This window comes from Nerophis lumbriciformis, linkage group LG06 (assembly GCF_033978685.3).
Source record: "Nerophis lumbriciformis linkage group LG06, RoL_Nlum_v2.1, whole genome shotgun sequence".
NCBI classification, from domain to species: domain Eukaryota; kingdom Metazoa; phylum Chordata; class Actinopteri; order Syngnathiformes; family Syngnathidae; genus Nerophis; species Nerophis lumbriciformis.
The window spans coordinates 48,183,052-48,207,501 of record NC_084553.2 but is presented as its reverse complement, the minus strand read 5'-3'; the positions used below and the strand labels follow the sequence as shown (position 1 = coordinate 48,207,501).

Sequence of the window (24,450 nt, the reverse complement as noted above, 5' to 3'; positions counted from 1 at the left end):
AGCACTGGACTATAAGCCACAGATAAAAACGTTGTAAAATGAGTTATTTACACAGAAATATTCTGTAAATGTTTATTTACATACCTTAACTGTTTCCAAATGGTGTTTGTAACACGGCAGTAAAATGGTTGATCAAACAAAACAGAAGTCATCGTCATGGACCCACTAGCTGCAGGACCTAGCTCTCCAATCAGCTAAACAGACCCAATAACTCTACAGTGACGTTTTGGGGAATTTACTGAGGAATTTGTAAAGCTGAAACAAACAAAAAAAGAATGCTGTTGTAAGTTAATAATACTGACACATAAACTCGTAAACGTGTTAGTATATTAGCTGATGCTAATGACGCAAGCGTAAATACATTACGCTAGCATGTACAAATATGCTTGAAAACACTCCTATAGACATCACACATGGGACGGTTTAGTAAACAAAGAGTTTTAGTTATATTGTAAAACTTACAAACGTTGCTTGGAGTTTATGAATGAAAAATCAATATGCTATGGACGGCTACAAGACTGAACGGCACTCTACTTTCTGTTGAAAGCACTCAATAGAAGGACACTGCGGCACCTGCAGTGAGCGAATTCGTTCAAAATATAGCGCCATAACACAAACAATACAACACCTTCTCAGAGTATTTGCTTGTTTGTTTGTTTTTTTAACTCTTTTTATTATGGCCGCCAGCAAAGAAAAATCCATCAATTAGTCTTTTAAGCCACAGGGTTTAAAGTGTAGGAAAAAAGTAGGGCTAATAGTCCGGAACTTGCGGTAGTTGGCAAATATAATTGTTTTGATCGACGATAGTAACGGCACTTTTCCGACAACTTCCAATATGCGCTATATCAGTAAGCCGAAAGAAGCACTTTGTCATAACCACAGTTTGGGACTTCACAGCAGCTGTATAGGTCACATGTTGTTTTTTTTCTTAAGTGACACTCATCACAACTAACAAGTAAGAAGCAAGCAGGGAGCAACAAAAATGCAGAAGACCATTTGTCCTGCCGACAAACATAAATTGTGTAATTAACAGAAGAACCAATAGTCAAAGGTTGTACTAAATAACAGGGGCGTCACTCCTGTTACTTACTTAATAGCTACTGCAAAAAAATCTGCAACATATTCATTTGAATATGGCTGACATGGGCTATTGAACTACACTGGGCCGACCTTGAGCTAACATGAGATGGTGAGAGGAAGGAAATAAGCTCTTTAATTGGGCAAACAATAACCATCGGGAATTCAAAAACATATTCAAAGATGAGTTTTGCACACAGTGAACTGAACCAAACACTTAACTTCCTGTGCAATTTCTACAACTGTGAACAATAACACTTAATTTTAGCAACTATGTACAAAACGGTGCTGCAAGGCATCCTGGGAAGTCGAATTACGCCCAGCGACCTTACATTATGTTATTCAAAGTGGCTTTTTTAGTGTTTTTGTTTCTACTTCCTTGTGGTCTACACAACATGTAATGGTGGTTCCTTGGTCAAAACTTTGCATAGATTATGTTTTACAGACCATCTTCAGGTCGCTTTCTGACCGTCTCTTTAGGATGCATCATTTTGTGGGCGGCCTTATTTAAGTGGTTTCACTTTGATCTCGCCTTTCCATGTCAGCCATGAGTAGTTTTGAGCGCTTCTGTAGCGATTCTACTGACAGAGTAAGTTCGAACCATACGCTACTTTGCATTAGAAATGGCAACAGCATTGGATGAATGTGCACGTACAAGCCAGTCTGCCCCACAACAAGAGGATAGAGAAAAAAATTAACGCATTGGCGACAGCATCGGACTACAATGGTGGACTTCAGGTACATTTCTACAATATATAGATAATCCGCTAACCTCACAAATGGGGAAAATTCTAAACGGCTTTTTTAGAGGAAGTACGAAGGAAGTTTTATAAATATGTCTGCCATGCCTCCATGGTTTGATTTAAAAGTACCATCAGGTCGATTTTGCATAGTGGGTCCCCTTTAGAGGGTAACTGCACTTTTTTGGAATTTTGCACATCATTCACAATCATTATGAAAGACATGACGACGGATGGAATATTTTTTAATGCATTCTCAATATTAAATTAACGTAAATAAAAGTCTGCTTACAGCCGAGCAAATGGGAGCGCCACTATTCCGCCCATAAAATCCGATAAATAACAATTCACAAAGTGCCAACAATGCTCAATTTACATTTCGTGATTATATATTAATATTAACCAAGTATTACTGATATTGTTATTATAAACGCTAACACAGACAAACTTGTTATAGCGGCAACGTAATCATTTTTGTGTGTCCCTATGTTTGTATACCATAAAGTGGTCTGCTGTTTCCTCACTTCCCTGCTCCTTGGAAGTTTATTGTCATACTTGCCAACCCTCCCGGATTTTCCGGGAGACTCCCGAAATTCAGCGCCTCTCCCGAAAACCTCCCGGGACAAATTTTCTCCCGAAAATCTCCCGAAATTCAGGCGGAGCTGGAAGCCACGCCCCCTCCAGGTCCATGCGGACCTGAGTGACGTGTCAACAGCCTGTATTCACGTCCGCTTTCCCACAACACACGTTATAACTGTAGAATGATCGAGGGCGAGTTCTTGGTTTCATATGTGGGTTTATTGTTAGGCAGTTTCATTAACGTCCTCCCAACGCAGTAACAACACACAACAGCAGCAGTCATGTTTTATTCTACCGTAAAGCAGTTCGTCTGCCGTAAACAGTAATGTTGTTGTAATATATTGAGTTGGAGGCAATAACTAGGCGAGGTGATGAAGTACGTCTCTTTACTGTAGACTTCAGAACAGACTCAACACACTTGACGTCAGGTGCGCAACACCACGTAAATCGTTGGCCAACCAAAAAGTAACCCCAGTACGCTATAGCCAACATTCACCAGGAGATGGCAACAGACAAACATAGATCACTCTATAACATGCATCCCCTTTTGGAAATGGAGAAGTTCCTCAAAATAAATAAACAACCCAACCAAAAAATAGTACTGAACTCTTAACCCTCATTTGTAAACAATAACATGCTTATTATACAAACAGTATTTGTACACCTTTAACACAGATTTTTATACTGTCTTCAGAGATTACGTTTTTTTGGTGGTACTCGAAACCTTTCTGGGTATCTGCAAAAGGGTGTTCAGCATGGTTAGAAAAATAGTGACAGAGAATAGAACAAGGATGGACAATTCAACCCTTAACTCAACAATGAGTAGATGAGTGTTATGTGTGTGTATATGTGTAAATAAATGAACACTGATATTCAAGTATTTATTTTATTTATATATATATATATATATATATATATATATATATATATATATATATATATATATATATATATATATATATGTATATGTATATGTATATATATTAATATATATATATAATAAAATAATTATATATATAGCTAGAATTCACTGAAAGTCAAGTATTTCTTATATATATATATATATATATATATATATATATATATATATATATATATGAAATACTTGACTTGGTGAATTCTAGCTGTAAATATACTCCTCCCCTCTTAGCCACGCCCCCAACCACGCCCCCAAAATCGGAGGTCTCAAGGTTGGCAAGTATGTTTATTGTAGAACATAAATCATGCATATCACCTGGACATGAGACGTCTTGTCAAGTTGGGACACTTTGACAGCCAATTTAGAACCTGGAACTGGTGAGGATGACACGAAAAGCGCTTCTTAGTCATCATGTCTTTTATAATGATTGTGAAGGATAGGCAAAATTCTAAAAAAAAAGTGCAGTTCCCCTTTAAGTTTCATATTGTAATGACGTTTATTCACTAAACTTATCCATAATGCATTATGCAAACATGTGAACTCAGCATGTTCACTTTGACCCCTCTTGGGACCAGATTACATTGACTTTAAACTCCTAATGTTATTAGAGCCTCACCTGTTTAATAGCATATTTTAAAATCTGATTAAATATCATCTGCATGACAGTGTGTGTGTTTCATAATCGTACAACTCCACAGACAGGTTTTTTTCATCGGAACAAAGTAATCTAGTCTGTGTAACATCCTGTCAAAGAAATTGGAACAAGAGTTTCAGAAGCAGCCCTAAAATCTTACAAGATGAGTACGGGTTCTGTGTCTGTTGGAGTTGGCAGCATCTTCCATTTAGACATAGTTGTACAAAGAAATGTGAGGTTAAAAAGGAGTCTGTAGAGTTGGCTGAGGTACCTAAAGAGTGAAGCGCAGGCATTGAACAAATAGTTTTAATTACAGCTCCGTAAAAGGGCTGTGGTTTGTACCCTCTTGATGTATCCTCCTTTGGCGGAGTTGATAGAATAAATGCTCACTGATGCAGCCTTTCTCTGTATTATTTGCGATTGATGCTCAACTTGTCATTGACTTAGTTCACAATTAGTTTGTTGCATCGTGGCGTGACATTTAGTGTAATAATGATGGACGAACTCGACTTCTTTAAATAGGCCACCGCACCTATTAGATGGACTTCTAAGCAACCCATTTATTCCTAATGAGACATTGGGCAGTAATAAGGATTGGAAACTTGCTAAATAATGACCCAATAGAGGAGAATTCTGCTCAATATGCAACCAACGACAAAGTAGTAAAAAAAACAGATTTGTCTGTGAGAATCCAATGATGCTTAATAATGAATGAAACACAATGCTCAGTGTTCACATATGCGCTTTATCTCTACTGAGGACTTGAAACTCTATTTTGATGGCATTGGAGCTGTTTGGAAAGCCATACAACTCGGAATTTGGCCCAAATCTTCTGGAAAATGATGTATTTAATGTGGCACAACTAAAAATGTTCCAATCGGGGTTTTATGCGGCTTATATTTTCTTTTACAGTTTGACGATATCAACACAATATGTATTACATGCAAATGTTTGAGCAAAACAAAGTCAACAGTACACAATAACTAGGGTTGGGTATCGTTTGAATTCGAACGATTCCGATTCTGATTCTTTGTTTCGATTCCGATTCCTGACGATTCTCGATTCCGATTCTTCTTGTACCATGCCGGGATCAATGTGTTTGACAGGTAGTCCCTGGAAGGTGGTATGTATTGTGGGTTGAGAGTTTTCACCATATCCCTGCAAACATAAACAAACATGTAATGTTGCTGTTACTGTTTAGCCCAGTATCAATTAGCTTAGCTCTAACGTTATTGCTTAACTAACCTAAATGTTGGAGATTCCACCTCTGAAAAGGGATGCAGTCTTTTGACTATGTGTGCAGTGACCTTTCTGTGGCACTCTTCCGTCTGTGGCACCAACATCTTCCCCATTGCCGCTACGGTGAACGGAGTACGCTGAGCACATCGCAGAGCCTGGCTAGCAGGTTGTAAATTGTCTATGAAAAAATATGCGGGCTAATTTGTTAGCTGCCTCAACGTTGGCGCAAAACACATTATTTATTGCATATATATTGTTTTACTTACCGGATTCGGACTGCAGTGCAGTCAGCGAGGTGCCAGGCTGGGTTTCGAAGCCAGAGGAAGAGGCAGAGGAGGACGGTCGATGCAGCGCGTCGCAGACGGGACACGCATTTATTTGTACTCCATGAACTCGGAGGTGCTTCATCATGTTCGACGTGCACCCTCCTAAGCACGAAACAGTCCTGTCGCACGTGTTACATTTCGCCGATATTTCATTTTTTTTAGTAAAATAAAGCCACACTTTCGACCGCCGACGCCCGCTATCCATGCTTGACTGACTCGCTCGGCTACAAAGGCTCGGCTATGCTAACACTTCCGGCGGTGGGCGCTTCTTCGTTGGTGTTCAGCGGCTTCTTCTTCCGGTCGGCGGACTTATTCTTTTTTTCCGGTCGGCGGACTGGGTATCGAAACTAGGAATCGAAATTTAAACTTTTGAACGATTCCGGGAGAATCGGAAAGTTAGTCCCGGTTCCAATCGATACTCGATACTTGATACCCAACCCTAACAATAACTAAACAAAATCAATAAGTAGTATACATTACTCAGTTTAAATCCTTATGTTTTTGCTCTCAAAGTTCTCCTGTCTGCAGGGAGTTATTCCTGGAGTTAGGAAACATTAACTAAAACAATTTTGAGGAAATACAAATATTGATCTAATCGCTTTAGTATCGAACATATACAGATACCACCCTTGGTATCGACACCACCAATTAAAGATCGATCTGCCCTCCTCTTACACATGTAGTGTACTGAGTGTGACAATGCTGATATTATTAATCAACTTGATAATTTTCTTGTAATGTGGTTCCATCGACACTTCTTAAAGTTTTCCTAGCACCTATTTCCTAGCTTAGCCATTAGCATGACCATACTTGCCAACCTTGAGACCTCCAATTTCGGGGGGTGGGGTGCGGGGCGGGGGCGTGGTTGGGGGCGTGGTTAAGAGGGGAGGAGTATATTTACAGCTAGGATTCACCAAGTCAAGTATTTCATATATATATATATATATATATATATATATATATATATATATATATATATATATATATATATATAAGAAATACTAAGTCAAGTATTTCATATATATATATATATATATATATATATATATATATATATATATATATATATATATATATATATATATATATATATATAAATACAAGAAATACTTGAATTTCAGTGTTCATTTATTTACACATATACACACACATAACACTCATCTACTCATTGTTGAGTTAAGGGTTGAATTGTCCATCCTTGTTCTATTTGTCACTATTTTTCTAACCATGCTGAACGCCCTCTCTGATGATGCATTGCTGTGTGGCATGCAAAAGGTGCTTTCATCAAATGCACTAGATGGCAGTATTGTCCTGTTTAAGAGTGTCACAACATTGCTGTTTACGGCAGACGAACTGCTTTATGGTAGACGAAATGCTGTTGTTGTGTGTTGTTGCCGCGCTGGGAGGACGTTAATGAAACTGCCTAACAATAAACCCACATAAGAAACCAAGAACTCGCCCTCGATCATTCTACAGTTATAACATTATTGGGCAGGTACGCTGTTTTATATTGTGTGCCTGAATTTCGGGAGATTTTCGGGAGAAAATTTGTTTTCGGGAGAGGTGCTGAATTTCGGGAGTCTCCCGGAAAATCCGGGAGGGTTGGCAAGTATGAGCATGACTGCTCCCGTTTGCTTTTTTGTGTGTAACATGATTAGCAACGTTTAGAGGAATGAATACTTTTGAGCAAAAACACTATGGATAGTTTTACTTTCGGTTAAACGGCAAAACAGGAAGTACATTTTCAACTCGCAGCACTTGCAGTGAGCAAACTCGTCCAAATGATGGGGCCATAGCACAAATAATACCCCACCATTTCAGTCCTCTGCTTGGGTTTAATGAAAACTATTGAACACAAAACAATATGGCATTTAACAAAAACATTCAATAAATTAGTGTGTAGTAAAACAGTAGCGGCCTTTAGTCAGGAATTTACTTATCTTAATTATAACATGAATATATATATTTTTTATTGTAGTTTAAAAATGTTAAAATCAAGAAAATAACTTATAAAATAAGATATTTTGTTCCCCCCACACATAGAATGTCTTGTTTAAAGATCATGCAACATCTCGAGGATGCTTAATTTAAGAATTTCAAGTAGAATAATGCTTGTTTTCAGAATAAAATACTTATTTCTCGCTTAAAAGTCCTGCTAATTTCTATATACAAAAATCTTAATTTATAATGTCTTTTCAAGTAAAATGATCTGTCCATGCAGCTAGTTAATTGTACTACTATTTAGTGTTTTTTATTCTTCTAAAAACTACTATTTTATTTAGCTCTTTTTTGCAGTGTAGATTTAGCACACACGGAATTTGACTTGGTAGACTGTGGTCTCTGTGTTGATCAATATTGGAGCTATTTTTCCTATTTGTAATGCTGACAAAAAAATATACACTATATTGCCAAAAGTATTTGGCCACCAGCCTTGACTCACATATGAACTTGAAGTGCCATCCCATTCCTAACCCAGAGGGTTCAATATGATGTCGGTCCACCTTTTGCAGCTATTACAGCTTAAACTCTTCTGGGAAGGCTGTCCACAAGGTTGCGGAGTGTGTTTATAGGAATTTTCCACCATTCTTCCAAAAGTGCATTGGTGAGGTCACACACTGATGTTGGCTCTCAGTCTCCGTTCTAATTCATCCCAAATGTGTTCTATCGGGTTCAGGTCAGGACTCTGCGCAGGCCAGTCAAGTTCATCCACACTTGACTCTGTCATCCATGTCTTTATGGACCTTGCTTTGTGCACTGGTGCACAGTCATGTTGAAAGAGGAAGGGGCCCGCTCCAAACTGTTCCAACAAGGTTGGGAGCATGGAATTGTCCAAAATGTTTTGGTATCCTGGAGCATTTAAAGTTCCTTTCACTGGAACTAAGGGGCCAAGCCCAACTCCTGCAAAACAACCCCACACCATAATTCCTCCTCAATCAAATTTCACACAACTGGATTTGTTGCACAGGTGGCATCCTATGACAGTTCCACACTAGAAATCACTGAGGTCCTGAGAGCGGCCCATTCTTTCACAAATGTTTGTAGAAACAGTCTCCATGCCTAAGTGATTGATTTTATACACCCGTGGCCGGGCCAAGTGATTAGGACACCTGATTCTGATCATTTGGATGGATGGCCAAATCCTTTTGGCACTATAGTGTATATAAAGGAATACACCGCAGAGGATGCCGGTTGTCAGGATATACACGTGCTATACATCTATACCAGGGGTCGGCAACCTTTGCCAGTCAAAGAGCCGTTTTGACCAGTTTCACAAATTATAGAAAACAATGGGAGCCACAAAAACATTTTGAAATTTAAAATGAAGTAACACTGCATACAAAGTTTTTTTCCCGCTTTGTGCTATGTATAAACCAGGGGTCTCAGACACACTGCCCAATTTGAACGCTGGTGCGGCACGAGAGTTTTATATGAATGCCACTTGTCAGCGTCATGCGTGCCGTGATGGTACAGCATATAGCACCCACTACAACCAGCGTGCCTGATTAGTCACACGTTGTATGGGGCTTCCGCTTGCTCACGTAAGTGACAGCAAGGCATACTTGGTCAACAACCACACAGGTTACACTGACGGTATAAAAAAAACTTTAACACTCTTACTAATAATGCGCCACACTGTGAAACCACACCAAACAAGAATGACAAACACATTTCGGGAGAACATCTGCACCGTAACACAACATAAACACAACATAACAAATACCCAGAATCCCATGCAGCCCTAACTCTTCCGGGATACATTATATACCCCCGCTGCCAAACCCCGCCCACCTCAACCGACGCACAGAGGGGCGGGATGTTGATGTGTGAGGGAGCAGGGTTGGGGTGGGGGCAGGGTTTGGTGGTAGCAGGGGTGTATAATGTAGCCCGGAAGAGTCAGGGCTGCATGGGATTCTGGGTATTTGTTCTGTTGTGTTTATGTTGTGTTACGGTGCAGATGTTCTCCCGAAATGTGTTTGTCATTCTTGTTTGGTTTTGGTTCAAAGTGTGGCGCATTATTAGTAAGAGTGTTAAAGTTGTTTTTTATGGCCACCGTCAGTGTAACCTGTGTGGCTGTTGAGCAAGTATGCCTTGCTGTCATTCACGTGTGCAAGCAGAAGATGCATAATGGATAACAAGTGGTTGGGCTCGCATGCAGTTAATACAGATTGTAGAGGGCGCCAAATGCTGAACCATCATGGCATGCCCTTATTATAACTGTAAGGGTGAAAATCGGTGAATATTAACCCCGGGAGTTTTCTGCGAAAGGCACTGAAATCCGGAAGTCTCCCGGGAAAATCGGGGGGTTCGGCAAGTAAGCTGCTGAGCCGCATCAGAGTGATCAAAGAGCCGCATACGGCTCCGGAGCCGCGGGTTGCCGACCCCTGATCTATACAAACAGAAGAACGTCAACCAGAAACATCAAAGACAAAACACAAGCATGCCAAAAAACAAGTGAACTGTTCGAGGCTAACAAATAGTAAATCATGAAGAAGAATAAGACGACTAATTTGTCACAAAAACCTCATGCTGGTGCCATGTCTTTCTCCCTCTGCTGTATTACATCAGCTTTTCCCACATCCAATTTCCAACTTGGTTTTATGCAGAGGCCGACAATTATACCAGCACATGGTATGAAAACGTGATTGATGTACTTTTTAAAGCAATATGCACCTTTTAATGTGAAGCTTACTTGGTGCAAACCCATCTAAAAAGCTGCTGCACCAGGTAATGTCCAAGCACTCCATCCATTCCATTGCACGGAGGGAATAGAGGGGGGGAAAGAGAGGCAAGGTAAACAAAGCTATTAGAGACAAATCTATTTCAGAAGAAAACAGAATCACATCATCAAACAAGAGAAAAGGAAAAATATGATCCTGCAGCTCTTTGGGGGCCCGACGTGGCAATGATAGCCGACTATGGCATTTGTCTTTATCAGTCTGCCTTAAGGGGGGGGGCAGTGTGGTCGGGAAAGTGTGGGGAAAAAAAAGGGAATGAAAAAGACAGAAACCCGAGGAGCGTAAGGTCTTCTTAACTCGTGATGTGTTTGGTTCTTATCTGGCTCGGAGAGATGGTTATTCCTCTTGCCCACGTGTTTGTCTGTCAATACACTGATATTCTCAGATGGTCATCCTTTAAATAGCACAGTGAAGGGCTGGGAGGGCGGCGAGGTACGTCGTCATCAGTCACGGCCAGCCCAGGGAGTTTCACGCAGCTTCATCAAAATGACAGGATGGACTTGACCAATTTTTTTTTTCTTGTAGCATTCGCTTTGCAGCAACACCACTTGGGACAAATATGAACCTTTAAGAGGCCCTTTAAATTCACTCACACATTTGAACCTATTGAAAGAAAAATCAGCTTTACAAAGATTGCAATAGAAATATAAAATATTGTTCTGCAAGGAGTTAATCCGGGGGTCAGCAACCCGCGGCTGTTTGGTGCCGCCCTTGTGGCTCACTGGAGCCTTTTTTTTAAAAATGTTTGAAATTGGAAAAAGATGGGGGGAAAATACAAACAAACTCAACAGTTTGTTTACATGTAAAATCTTCCACTCCTTTGTCTCATTTTGTCCACCAAACAGTTTATGCTGTGTGTGAATGCACAAAAGGTGAGCTTTGTTTATGTCATTGACTTGTTGGTGTGCTAATCAGGCATATTTTGTCAGTGCTAATTCATGCTAACATGCTATTTAGGCTAGCTGTATGTACATATTGCATTATTATGCCTCGTTTTTAGGTATATTTGAGCTCATTTAATATCCTTTACTTTTATCCTCTTTGTATGTAATTTAGTTTTGCATGTCTCATGACACATTATCTGTATGTAATATTGGCTGTATTTCAGATAGTTGTTTGTGCGCCATGTTGTTCCAGACCACAGCAAACATTACCTAGCTATTAAAAGAAGACAGCCTGCCGTTTCCTTTAACTTGGACACACACACATCTATACATTCAGTCATTAAAAGCTGGTAAACTGGTAATTTCCAGGAGTTATCTCACCTTCTGAGTACCCTCTGATTTACTAATGGTTTCTAATGTTGTAAAAATGTGTAGAATAAATATTAAATTTCAACATTTCTGTCAACGAAGATTTGCTTCAGCCTGCGACACATTTTGATAGTAGGCTATTATAGCTAATATAGGCACTTTCGTCATGTGTTGCCTTCATTATAAGACTTATATACGGCTTTTCATTTTTTCTAGACAGATTTGTCTTTTGTATTTTTGGTCCAACATGGCTCTTTCAACGTTTTGGGTTGCCGACCCCTGAATTAATCTTTATCCTCATTATTATTATTCCTTTTTTGCAGCCTATAAAATTAATAGATAATATAACTGTACACAATATAAACATGATAATACATTTATATTTCTTAATTGAATAATAATTTTCCTAAATGCGTTTCAAGGAATATTTATAATTACCTCAAAATCTGTACGAAATGCAAAACTATTTTTGAAGGTCATGTCTTTACTATACCAATCTTCATTGTCTTTACATTTCCCTGTTAACTGATACCCCATTTGCAAAGCTTACACCACACAGTTGGGGGATGAACAGCATGTGCCTTTCCCACAAAAAAATGTGCCAATTCATCACTTTGTGATGCCAAACCACTTTAGTCGGCTATTGTTTTTGTTTTGAGCTTGATGGTGATGCTCGAGTGACTGCGCTGGCTGACTTGTGACCGAGGAGGGCAATGCCATCCCACAACAGTGTGTGACCAAACTCGATTAGATTAGATTGTAAATGTGCCATGTGTCATTTCTTCCTTGTTACTAATAAGACTTCAGTCAGCCGACTCACCAAAGAATACCAAGCAAGAGTCCACCAAACACACGCTTCCAAACGTGTTGTGTTACGCCCTTTCATGAGTTGCAAGGAAAAAAACAGGTTCATGTAGTTTCGAGCGTCTCTGACAGCGGATCATCTCCAACAGGATCCCCTCTCTTTGCCCTCCATCTTGGATTGACTGTACTCAAGCCTGTCTGCCTGCCTTGAGACTCCATGCCAAGTCTTTGCAGATGCTTCATCATTTCCTCTTTACAAAGCCAGCGATTTTTTCTTTTTTCTTCCCTCTCTGTTATTATCTGGCCAGCACGGGTATTCTCTGAAGGAGGCCTGTTTGTGCTACCACCAGGCTCACAGCCATTCACTGGCTCTGCTGTTTTCTTTGCTTCTCCCTCTGTTCAGTTTAAATACTCTGGGGAAATTTGTCTGTCTCTGATATAGTTTTTTTCTTTTTTTTTTTTTTGCTGCTGACCATTTTTTTTTGCTTCTGCTCATCAGTTTGCCCTTTGCAGAGACACCGTAACTCACTTTTATGTGATTTTACAAGAGAGCTGTGTTGAAAATGCATTAATTAAAAACACAATTTATGTGTTAATATGCATAATCATGTTTGTACCCTGATCCCAGTTGAAGATAGTTTACCAAAATGCCCTTCATTAGAACTTAGACAGCAGGGAAGAGAATGGGATTGTTAGCTACAGCCAACGTTGTGTGAGCGAAACAAGTGTTTTGCGACTGCAAAGCGGTTGACCATCTGGACTCAATGGAATGCCTCAAAATATGTTATATGAAAAGGCTATTACCCCGAAAGCTGAAGATTCACACTGACTTCTGTTTCCTCTGAGAGTTTTCCTCAATGGACATATATATATATATATATATAAAATTCGGATATCCAGGGTGAGTCAAAAAGAATACGCCAAAATCGTCATGCATTTATTCAGTTGTAAAGCATTGTAATGGACTGAATCAATGGTCATTTGGTCTCGAAATCATATCTCGAAAGGCTCCAAAACTGGCTATTCGCTTCACTTCAAGCAGATTAAAATGACTTCGTTTTTCAACAAGATGGAGCACCGCCCCATTGGCATATCGAGGTTCGAACTTATCGAAATGAAAGCGTGCCTCAACGGGCGGCATGGCGTAGAGGGTAGAGCAACCGTGCCAGAAACCTGAGGGTTGCAGGTTCGCTCCCCGCCTCTTACCATCCAAAAATCGCTGTCGTTGTGTCCTTGGGCGGAACACTTCACCCTTTGCCCCCGGTGCCACTCACACCGGTGAATTGAATGATGAATGATAGGTGGTGGTCGGAGGGGCCGTTGGCGCAAATTGCAGCCACGCTTCCGACAGTCTACCCCAGGGCAGCTGTGGCTATGAAAGTAGCTTACCACCACCAGGTGTGAATGAATGATGAGTTCTACATGTAAAGCGACTTTGGGTACTGAGAAAAGCGCTATATAAATCCCAGTTATTATTATTATTATTATTAACAGTGGACTGGTAGTAGAAGTGCTAAAGACCTTGCTCTCTGCACTTGGCCTGCCAGATCCCCGGACCTAATTGTGTGAGTCTTTTTTCTGTGGGGGTATGTTAAAGACAAGTGTTCCACCGTTGCCTGCAAATATCGATGACATGAAAAATCGAATAATAGCAGCAACGATCTGTGGTGAGGTTTGGGAGGAATTCTCATATCGTCTTGATGTTGTCTGTGCTGCCGATGGTGGCCGTATTGAGTACTTATCTCCCCATTGGGTTGAGTTTTTTCCTTGCCCTGATGTGGGATCTGAGCCGAGGATGTTGTTGTGGCTTGTGCAGCCCTTTGAGACACTCGTGATTTAGGGCTATATAAGTAAACTTTGATTGATTGATTGATTGATACTTGTAAAGCATACTTGCCAACCCTCTCGGATTTTCCGGGAGACTCCCGAAATTCAGCGCCTCTCCCGAAAACCTCTCGGGACAAATTTTCTCCAGAAAATCTCCCGAAATTTCGGCGGAGCTGGAGGCCACGCCCCCTCCAGCTCCATGCGGACCTGAGTGACGTGTCGACAGCCTGTTTTTACGTCCGCTTTCCCACAATATAAACAGCATGCCTGTCCAATCACGTTATAACTGTAGAATGATCGAGGGCGAGTTCTTGGTTTCTTATGTGGGTTTATTGTTAGGCAGTTTCATGAACGTCCTCCCAGCGCGGTAACAACACACAACAACAGCAGTCACGTTTTCGTCTACCGTAAAGCAGTTTGTCTGCCGTAAACAGCAATGTTGTGACACTCTTAAACAGGACAATACTGCCATCTACTGTACATGCATATGTGACAATAACATCTATGGCTTTTAGAGAGTGCAGTGCACAACTGCGCACACAACAAGGAGACTAAGCAGAATGCATCATCAGAGAGGGTGTTCAGCATGGTTAGAAAAATAGTGACAGAGAATAGAACAAGGATGGACAATTCAACCCTTAACTCAACAATGAGTAGATGAGTGTTATGTGTGTGTATATGTGTAAATAAATGAACACTGAAATTCAAGTATTTCTCTTATTTATATATATATATAGATATATATATAATAAAATAAATATATATATATATATATATATATATATATATATATATATATATATAGCTAGAATTCACTGAGAGTCAAGTATTTCTTATATATATACATATATATATATATATATATATATATATATATATATATATAGCTAGAATTCACTGAGAGTCAAGTATTTCTTATATATATATATATATATATATATATATATATATATATATATATACACACAGGTAAAAGCCAGTAAATTAGAATATTTTGAAAAACTTGATTTATTTCAGTAATTGCATTCAAAAGGTGTAACTTGTACATTATATTTATTCATTGCACACAGACTGATGCATTCAAATGTTTATTTCATTTAATTTTGATGATTTGAAGTGGCAACAAATGAAAATCCAAAATTCCGTGTGTCACAAAATTTGAATATTACTTAAGGCTAATACAAAAAGGAGCTCCAACCAAGTATTGAGTATTGTACATGCTCATATTTTTCATTTTCATACTTTTCAGTTGGCCAACATTTCTAAAAATCCCTTTTTTGTATTAGCCTTAAGTAATATTCCAACTTTGTGACACACGGAATTTTGGATTTTCATTTGTTGCCACTTCAAATCATCAAAATTAAATGAAATAAACATTTGAATGCATCAGTCTGTGTGCAATGAATAAATATAATGTACAAGTTACACCTTTTGAATGCAATTACTGAAATAAATCAAGTTTTTCAAAATATTTTAATTTACTGGCTTTTACCTGTGTATATATATGAAATACTTGACTTGGTGAATTCTAGCTGTAAATATACTCCTCCCCTCTTAACCACGTTCCCGCCCCAACCACGCCCCCGCCCCCCCACCTCCCAAAATCGGAGGTCTCAAGGTTGGCAAGTATGTTTTAAAGCATGAAATAAATACTCAAAGTTATGTAAAACGCGTGTTTAAGCTAGGTTTTCTATTGTTTTTCATTTTTGAAATATCGAGTGCTAATTTTGGCATATTCTTTTTTAATCACCCTGTACTTTAGAGCAGTCAGTGTACAGCTTGTATAGCAGTCAAGACTAGAGAAACACACACAACAACACAAAAAGGGATTGGTACAAATCAGGTACTTTTTTGTCATCGACCGAATCTCCGTCGGTCCTACCGGGCACCGATTAAGGTGAAATCCAACGCTGCTATTTTATGGTAACTGGGTTGCGTGTGATGTAATGCCCGGTTGCTAACCCTGCCGGCTCTTTGCACTTCGGCACTTGGCGATCACTCCAGCAGTACTTCATTCGAGGGAATGTTGCAATGTTCAATGCCAACAAAGAAATGTACTTAAAAAAATGCTCCGACATAAGTAAAAAAAGGCTAAATTTCTTCCAAAAATATGCTAGCTTGATGATAATGTACATTGGCTATGCTATTGGCATGGTACTGATTAGCATTAGCGATTTTACATGGCGATTTAAACACCACCAAATTTGTTAATAAAAACTACAACGAAGATGCATGTTAAAATCAAACAGCTGGTACGTAGTAAGTACAATACTTACAGTGTTAACAATTTTTAGGGCTCAACAAAAAAAACAACTACTGTAATCTAACATCTTGAATTTGAAACTGTAGTGCGACATACCATATTTTCCGGACTATAGAACGCATCAGTATTTAAGCCGCACCCACCAAATTTTGGAAGAAATACATGTTTTTACATATATTAACCGCACCAGACCGTAAGTTGCAGATATATAATAGTAGGAAAAGTTTTGGAAATGTTTATTTACATACCTTAATTGTTTACAGACGGTGCCTGTCATACAGCAGTAAAACGGCTGCTCAAACAAAACTAAAGTCATTGTCATGGACCCAATAGCTACAGAAGCTAGCTCTCCAATCAGCTAAACAGACTCAATAACTCCACGGTGACGTTTTGGTGAATTTACGAAACTGAAACAATACAAAAAGAATGCATTATAAGTTAACGATACTAACAGAGACACTTGTAAATGTATTAGCATATTCGCTAAAGCTAACATTGCTAGCTCGATTACATTACGATAGCACTTATAAATAAACACGAAAATACTCCTATGGTCATCACACATGGAACGGTTTAGTACGTATGAATTGTTGTAGTTATATTGTAAAGTTTACAAACATTGCTTAGAGTGATGATTGAAGAATCCTTTTGAGCGGACCTTCCGGCACAAAACAGTAAGTACATTGTAAACCCGCAGCACCTGCAGTTAGTCAACTCTTACAAAAGATGGCACCGTAGCACAAACAATACCATACCTTTTCAGTGTCTGTCGGCGTAACATGAAAACTATTTGTTGAATAGAAAACATTATGGCCGTTAGCGAAGAAAAATCCATTAATTCGCCACACCGTTTCATAAGCCACAAGCTTTAAAGCGTTGGAAAAAAAAGTAGCGGCTTTAAGTCATAAAAATATGGTACTTGAAAATGTAATTTAAAAAAAATACATAAACACCTTATTTGTAAATGTTGCAGTAGAACATTTCTTTCTTTAGTTTATTTCGAACATGAACACACTTACATCATAATACATCACACAATTTCATATCATTTCATTTTACATCATGCCCGAAAAGCAGTAGGAAGAAGCAAAGCTTATTTAATCCTACCCCTTTCCCACTTCAAAGCGTTTACAAATATATAGAATAATTTACTGACCTTTTTATATAATAAAATAACATCTATAAATTAGTATACAACAGTTTTGTAATATGTAATTAATTAATTAATTCAGTCATTATTAACATACTGAGATGAAGAATATCTTATTTTCAATAAGGTTGGAAGTATTTCTCATAATTCTTCTTCTTTGTACTCTGTAAGCACTATTATTTTGAACAACCTCTTAAACTGGATCATATCATTTGATATTATTAACATAAACAATTAACACGCACAAAAGTTGGTACTGTATCAGTTAAAATGTGACCATCTCTAAACACAAATTAGTGTCTTCCCTTCAGTCAAAGCATGGTGGTTGTACTGTCATGATCCGGAAGCTGCATGACTTCTGCCGACAAAGGAGAGCTGTGGTTCATTGACTGGAAACATGATTTCACATTGACATTTTGAATCAGTGGGTTTTGCCTACACTCGAGTAAAAAAAAAAAAAAAGAAAAGAACAAGAGTTCCTTTATAATGGACTAAAGTTTGCGAGCGAGAAAGCATTCTTGTAAATTCTTACCTTCATCCCCGATTCAGGTCAAAACATCTCCTTCCCGCCGGTGGCACTATGGGTGACAGTCGGCCTGGCTGTGTGCCTCCTGGTCCTGCTCGTCGCGCTGGCCGCCGTCTGCCGCAGGAAGATCAAGGAGAGCTGCGAGGAAGCCAGGAGAGAAGGTATGTATAGAGGACATTCAACACCATCACAACTCACTGGTTATGGCTCCTCACCAGCCTACAATCAATGTTTCATCCTCTTGGATTATCATTTGTGGAGGCTTTTCATTTGGAGGACAAAGGAAACAAACGAGACGTTATAAGGGCATCAATCACAGGTTATGGGATGCAGTTGTACACAACACTATTCAAAAACCACCGTGTGTTTGGCTAGGAGGGCTTCAGATCAATAAGTGAAGTAAAACTTGGAAAAGGCAACTACATTTTTTTAATGCATTTAACAATGTAAATATTGGTAATCACTGACACAAATCATTTCTATTAAGGTGAAATGTGTGTGAAGTGTAGATAGTGGATAATGTGTTCAAATATAGTAGGGTTGTACGGTATACCGGTATTAGTATAGTACCGCAATACTAATGAATCATGTTCGGTACTATACCGCCTCTGAAAAGTACCGGTCCCTACCGGTTTGGCATCACAACATAATTTTTTTATTTTTTATTTATTTATATTATGTTTATAAATATGTCCCTGGACACATGAGGATTTTGGATATGACCAATGTATGATCCTGTAACGACTTGGTATCGGATTGATCCCCAAATTTGTGGTATAATCCAAAATTAATGCAAAGTATCAAACAACAGAAGAATACGGGATTATTACATTTTAACAGAAGTGTAGATAGAACATGTTAAAAGAGAAAGTAAGCAGATATTAACAGTAAATGAACAAGTAGATTAATAATTCATTTTCTACAACTTGTCCTTAATAATTTTGACAAAATAATAGAATGGAAAATGACACAATATGTTACTGCATATGTCGGCATCTAAATTAGGAGCCTTTGTTTGCTTATTTACTAATAAAAGACAAGTTGTCTTGTATGTTCACTATTTTATTTAAGGACAAACTTGCAATAAGAAACATATGTTTAATGTACCCTAAGATTTTTTGTTAAAATAAAGCCAATAATGCAATTTTTTGTGGTCCCCTTTTAATTAGAAAAGTAGTGAAAAGTATCTAAATCATTTTGGTACCGGTACCAAAATATTGGTATCGGGACAACACTAGAATATAGTATTATCAACTCTTTTTTTTTTTACCCCCAAAAAAGTCATCAATTATTACATTTTTGAAAAACAATACACTTTTTGGCTCGTGTTCTCATCTCACGGGCTGTTATAAGTCATAATTTGTTATTATAAGTATGTTACAAATAGAAAGGACCGTTTTTCTGTACACAAAAATTAACTATTTTGAATCCAATGTAATTTTAATTACAGTTGTAGATTTAACTATATTTCCTTGATCAACTATGGCACAGGTGTACAGATTTTTTGGACTATAAGGCGCACCTAAAATCCTTTAATTTTCTCAAAAATCGATAGTGCGCCTAATGTACGGAATGATTCTGGTTGTGCTTACCGACCTCAAAGCTATTTTATTTTGTACATGGTGTAATGATAAGTGTAACCAGTAGATGGCAGTCACCCATAAGAGACACGTGTAGACTGCAAGATGCGGCCAGTAAACAACACCAAAACTTTAAATGTTCCATTGAGAATATAGAACATTACACAAGGCGCTCAAAAATCTGTCAAAATGTTTTACTACGATTTTGGTAAGCTATGAAACCGCACCGCTTAATGGATTGTGGGAGCATTATGGCTACTGTAGTCAGACGAATTGTGCTTCAACATACAAGTATTATTATGGTGTGTGTATAAGGACCGCAAAATTTGTCTTGCAATATAATGCAAAAACAACTTTTCTTACTTTCTGGTGCCTGCTGATGTATATTTGGGATCTACATAAGTCCTGAAAATGTTCGCGCTTCCGCCATTGTAGTCCGTGACAACACCGTAGTCGATAAGCTTCTTCTTTTTCACTATCTTCTTGTTATGGGGCATTCATCCTCCGCTGTTGCCATTTCTAATATAAAATACCGTATTTTTCGGATTATAAATCGCAGTTTTTTTTATAGTTTGGCCGGGGGTGCGACTTATACTCCGGAGTGACTTATGTGTGAAATTATTAACGCATTACCGTAAAATATCAAATAATATTATTTATCTCATTCACGTAAGAGACGAAGCAAATGTCCGCAATTGTCACACACACGTCAGCAATCGTCACTCACACGTCAACTAATAAGAATTCGGCGGGGGCGGGTCATGGCAGAAGTGTATTGTGCGTCATGGCAGAAGTGCATTGTGGGTCATGGGATGCTAACTGCTGCTACATCCTTAGCTATTAAAATGAATTATGTCAACATTGGCGGTAACTTATAAAAACTGAGAAGGGCTGAACTAAAATGGCACCGAAAAGGAAATCACATACTGCAGATTACAAGCCGGACGTAGTGAAATATGCAGCAGAAAACGACGATCGAGCAGCAGAAAGAAAGGAAACTGCGCATACCAGAGGCAACACCTAAGAGGAAGATTTCATCGGATTTAGCGATCAGGAGTGACAGATTGTTTGGTAAACGTATAGCATGTTCTATGTGTTATAGTTATTTGAATGACTCTTACCATAATATGTTACGTTAACATACCAGGCACGTTCTCAGTTGGTTATTTATGCCTCATATAACGTACACTTATTCAGCCTGTTGTTCACTATTCTTTATTTATTTTAAATTGCCTTTCAAATGTCTATTCTTGGTGTTGGGTTTCATCAAATAAATTTCCCCCAAAAATGCGTCGTATATATGTTTTTTTCCGTCTTTATTGTGCATTTTCGGCCGGTGTGATTTATACTCCGGAGCGACTTATAGTCCGAAAAATACGGTAGTGTAAAGTTCTAACTTATATCTGCCAGTAGACTCACTATGAAAGCGCTAAAAACTACCGGTGTAGTGGGTTTACATAATTCACCCATGGAACTTTAGTTTGGCATTGTTGCTGCACCAGTGAGCCACGGATGAGGAGATGCTGCTCCTTCATTGATTTAAGTAAAGTCTGAATGTCATTAAAACAGTTAGCTCCATCTTTTGACACTTCTTCCACTCCCGTCCTTGCACGCTACACCGCTACAACAAAGATGACGGGGTTGAAGACGCTGTCGAAGTGGAGCCACGTAAATGAGACCGCCCACAAAACGGCGCATCCTGAAGCGACGGTCAGAAAGCAACTTGAAGATAGTCTGTAAAACATAATCTATGCAACATTTTGACCAAAGAACCACCATTACATGTTATGTAGACCACAAGGAAGTGTTTTAAATTTAGAAAAAATCTAAATGTGACCCCTATAATTCACATTGTAATCCGGTGCGCCTTTTGTATGAAAATAGACCTGAATAGAGCCGCTCATCGGCAGTGCGCCTTATAATTTGGTGCGCCCTATGGTCCGAAAAATACGGTATTAGTAGCGGTTTACTGTACAACCCTCTAGTCCCACAATTACACAACAAACCCGACAGCAATGAAGTTGTTTTTTTTTTTACATTCATCAAGCTTCGGTTGATGAATAAACGAAGAACTACACGGAGAAGAAGCCGCCATCTACGACTGTTGTCTGTTGTGAATTTTTTGAAGGTCTGTAACGTTTATGTTTTCACATTCGCAAGCTTTTAAATTTGAGTACTATAGTATAATTATTTAGTATTTTAGCCTAACATTAGAAAGCGTGGCGAGCTGGCTAACATTACAAACTAAGGTTCCATACTAACATGTAGCAAAAGATATTACTCATGCAGAAATTGTGCATTGTTTTTCTGCCTCACTCTGAAGGGCTAGATTCATATACACCTCGTTATGCCCACTACCACTGCATGCAAAGAGTCATTGGGACACCGCCAGAGGTGTGGACTCGAGTCACATGACTTGGACTCGAGTCAGACTCGAGTCATGAATTTGATGACTTTAGACTCGACTTGACAAAATGTAAAGAGACTTGCAACTCGACTTAGACTTTAACATCAATGACTTGTGACTTCACTTGGACTTGAGCCTTTTGACTTGACATGACTTGCTACTTTCCCCAAAATCCAAATCTTAAAAAGTTATTTGGGAGCGCTCCGTATTTTTCATTTTCTTCGTCTGTGTCTCTCAGCGTGTTGTTCCTGTCAGCTGGTGTGCTGTCAGTACAACAGCCAATCAAAGTAGATCTACGTTGTTTTCATCACGCAGCATTCATCCAATCAAATTGCAGTACAACCACTGAACAAGAGTTGTCAAACAACGTGCCAGTGATAAACAATTATGCCAAAGTTGGTTTCGTTCGGGTATAAAAACTACGACTTGGTCAACAAAAAACGAATTGCCGTATGCAAATCACGCAGTTCTAATATTACAGACGGAGACGCAACAACTTCCAACTTCGTTCGACATTTGAAGTTGCACAAAGAAGGGTAAGTTTTTAATGTAAGATAACGTTTATTGGCTAAGTAACGTGACTTTTATTTGCTGTGTAGTTAAATCAGTGAGGCTGCAAACTCACTGCTAACGTTATAACCGTAGACATCTTATAAGTAAACGCAACATGGAGCTCTACTGCCTACTGGCGCAGACGAGGCGCGGGGCCGCCATCTTGGAGTGGTGATCAGTGCAATTCATTTGGCAGGAGCAATGAACTGTCAGCGCATTTAATTCATCTTACCTCACTGAATACCACTGATTTTCACCCCCCTTTTTTGTCATACGTGTAGCTATGATAACAGACACATGTTTTGGCGTGTTTTATTATTCATAGTTTGCTTATCAGTAATATAATATTCTTATACGCTATAAGTGACCAGACGTCCGAGATCAAAACTGGGAATATAATCCCAGAGAAGGGGGAAAAAAACGGTAAACTATTTTTAAATTGAAGAAACAATATGATTAGGTTATATATACATACGTATATCCTACATAAACAATGTATGAATACATTAGATATCTATATATCTTAGGGACCTATAGACTGTATCTCTGTTGCTTCAGCAGCAGAGAGTTTATTCTGTCTTGACACTATGTATTGATATTTTCTATTACATTCTTCCCTTAAATGATAATGTTTGCAGTGATTGTTTTATATGTATTATTTTATGTAAGTCGCTTTGGATAAAAGCGTCTGCCATATACTTAAACATATATAAACACCTGAAAGTCCTCATATCAGCTAAAACCACCAATCTGTTTCACTGGATTCAGAATAAAACCAAATTCTGTTTTACCCAACAATGTTAGTATTTGAATATTGTTACTTGAAGACTTATTCCTGGTTACAATTATACTGTTAAGAAAGTATTGTTTTATACTTTGCCTAAAATGAGAATGCATCATAATCAGTGGCGGCTGGTGAATTTTGTTTTAGGTGGGGCTGAAAGTTTGTAAACCAAACCCCTGTACGGGGGTCATCCTCCCCCAGAAGATTTCTTTGTGATTTTCACATACAAATATTGAAGATCTTTGATCCTTCTCAACTCTGTGGTAATATTATTTTCATAAGATACAACCAATAGTACGTTAATGTTAAATCTTACTTGTGAAAAGTAATCCCCCGATTCCTATTTTCAACAGTCCGCTCATTTGAGCAGGAAAACGCTGAACACCAGCCCGGCATCTTTGTTTTCTACCTGTCAACTGTCAGTTTAGGCTGCTCGCCGGCTCCTCATCACCACTTCAAGATGGCGGCCAAATTGTTCACGTCACAGCAACCAACTACTTATAAGATGTCTATGGTTATAACGTCATTGCAAACACGGCAATCTGTTGCGTCCACTGCAGTTTGCTACCTTATTCATACTTTTTGTCAAGTGATTTTTTTTTAAGCAGGGTTGCATGAGGTACCTACACATAACGTTACGTTAGACAATGTATCACACACAGTAACGTAAGGTTAGTCAATGCATCACACACAGTAACGTAACGTTAGTCAATGTATCACACACAGTAACGTAACGTTAGACGGTGGTCAGCAGCACCGCGTATTTTAGCCACCTACAAAAAGACAAACATAGTCAAATAAAGGTCAGTTAAAATGTATACTATATTAAGAATATGTGTACATATTGCATAGGGTCCTGACATCTAAAAAGTACAACTCTGTTCATTGTTATGTTCATATATTTGTTATGTTTTTCATGTGTACGCACACATAAACACACATACAGTATGAGATGAGATCAATGAGATAAGGTAAGAACAGGATATAAACTGCTGTGGAACTAGTTACAATGCAATATGCCATTGAAATACAATGTTAACACTTTTGTGCAAAT

General features: G+C 38.6%; 1 protein-coding gene across 2 annotated transcripts in view; it reads left to right on the top strand.

Moving 5' to 3' along the window:
* The window catches only part of cd276 (CD276 molecule), a 233,282-nt gene that overhangs the window by 112,508 nt on the left and 96,324 nt on the right, over window positions 1-24,450 (top strand). For both annotated transcript variants that reach the window (XM_061964477.2, XM_061964476.2), the window contains one exon: window positions 18,097-18,234. In XM_061964477.2, coding sequence (XP_061820461.1) covers window positions 18,097-18,234 — 138 coding nt within the window. The remainder of the gene's footprint in view (window positions 1-18,096; window positions 18,235-24,450) is intronic.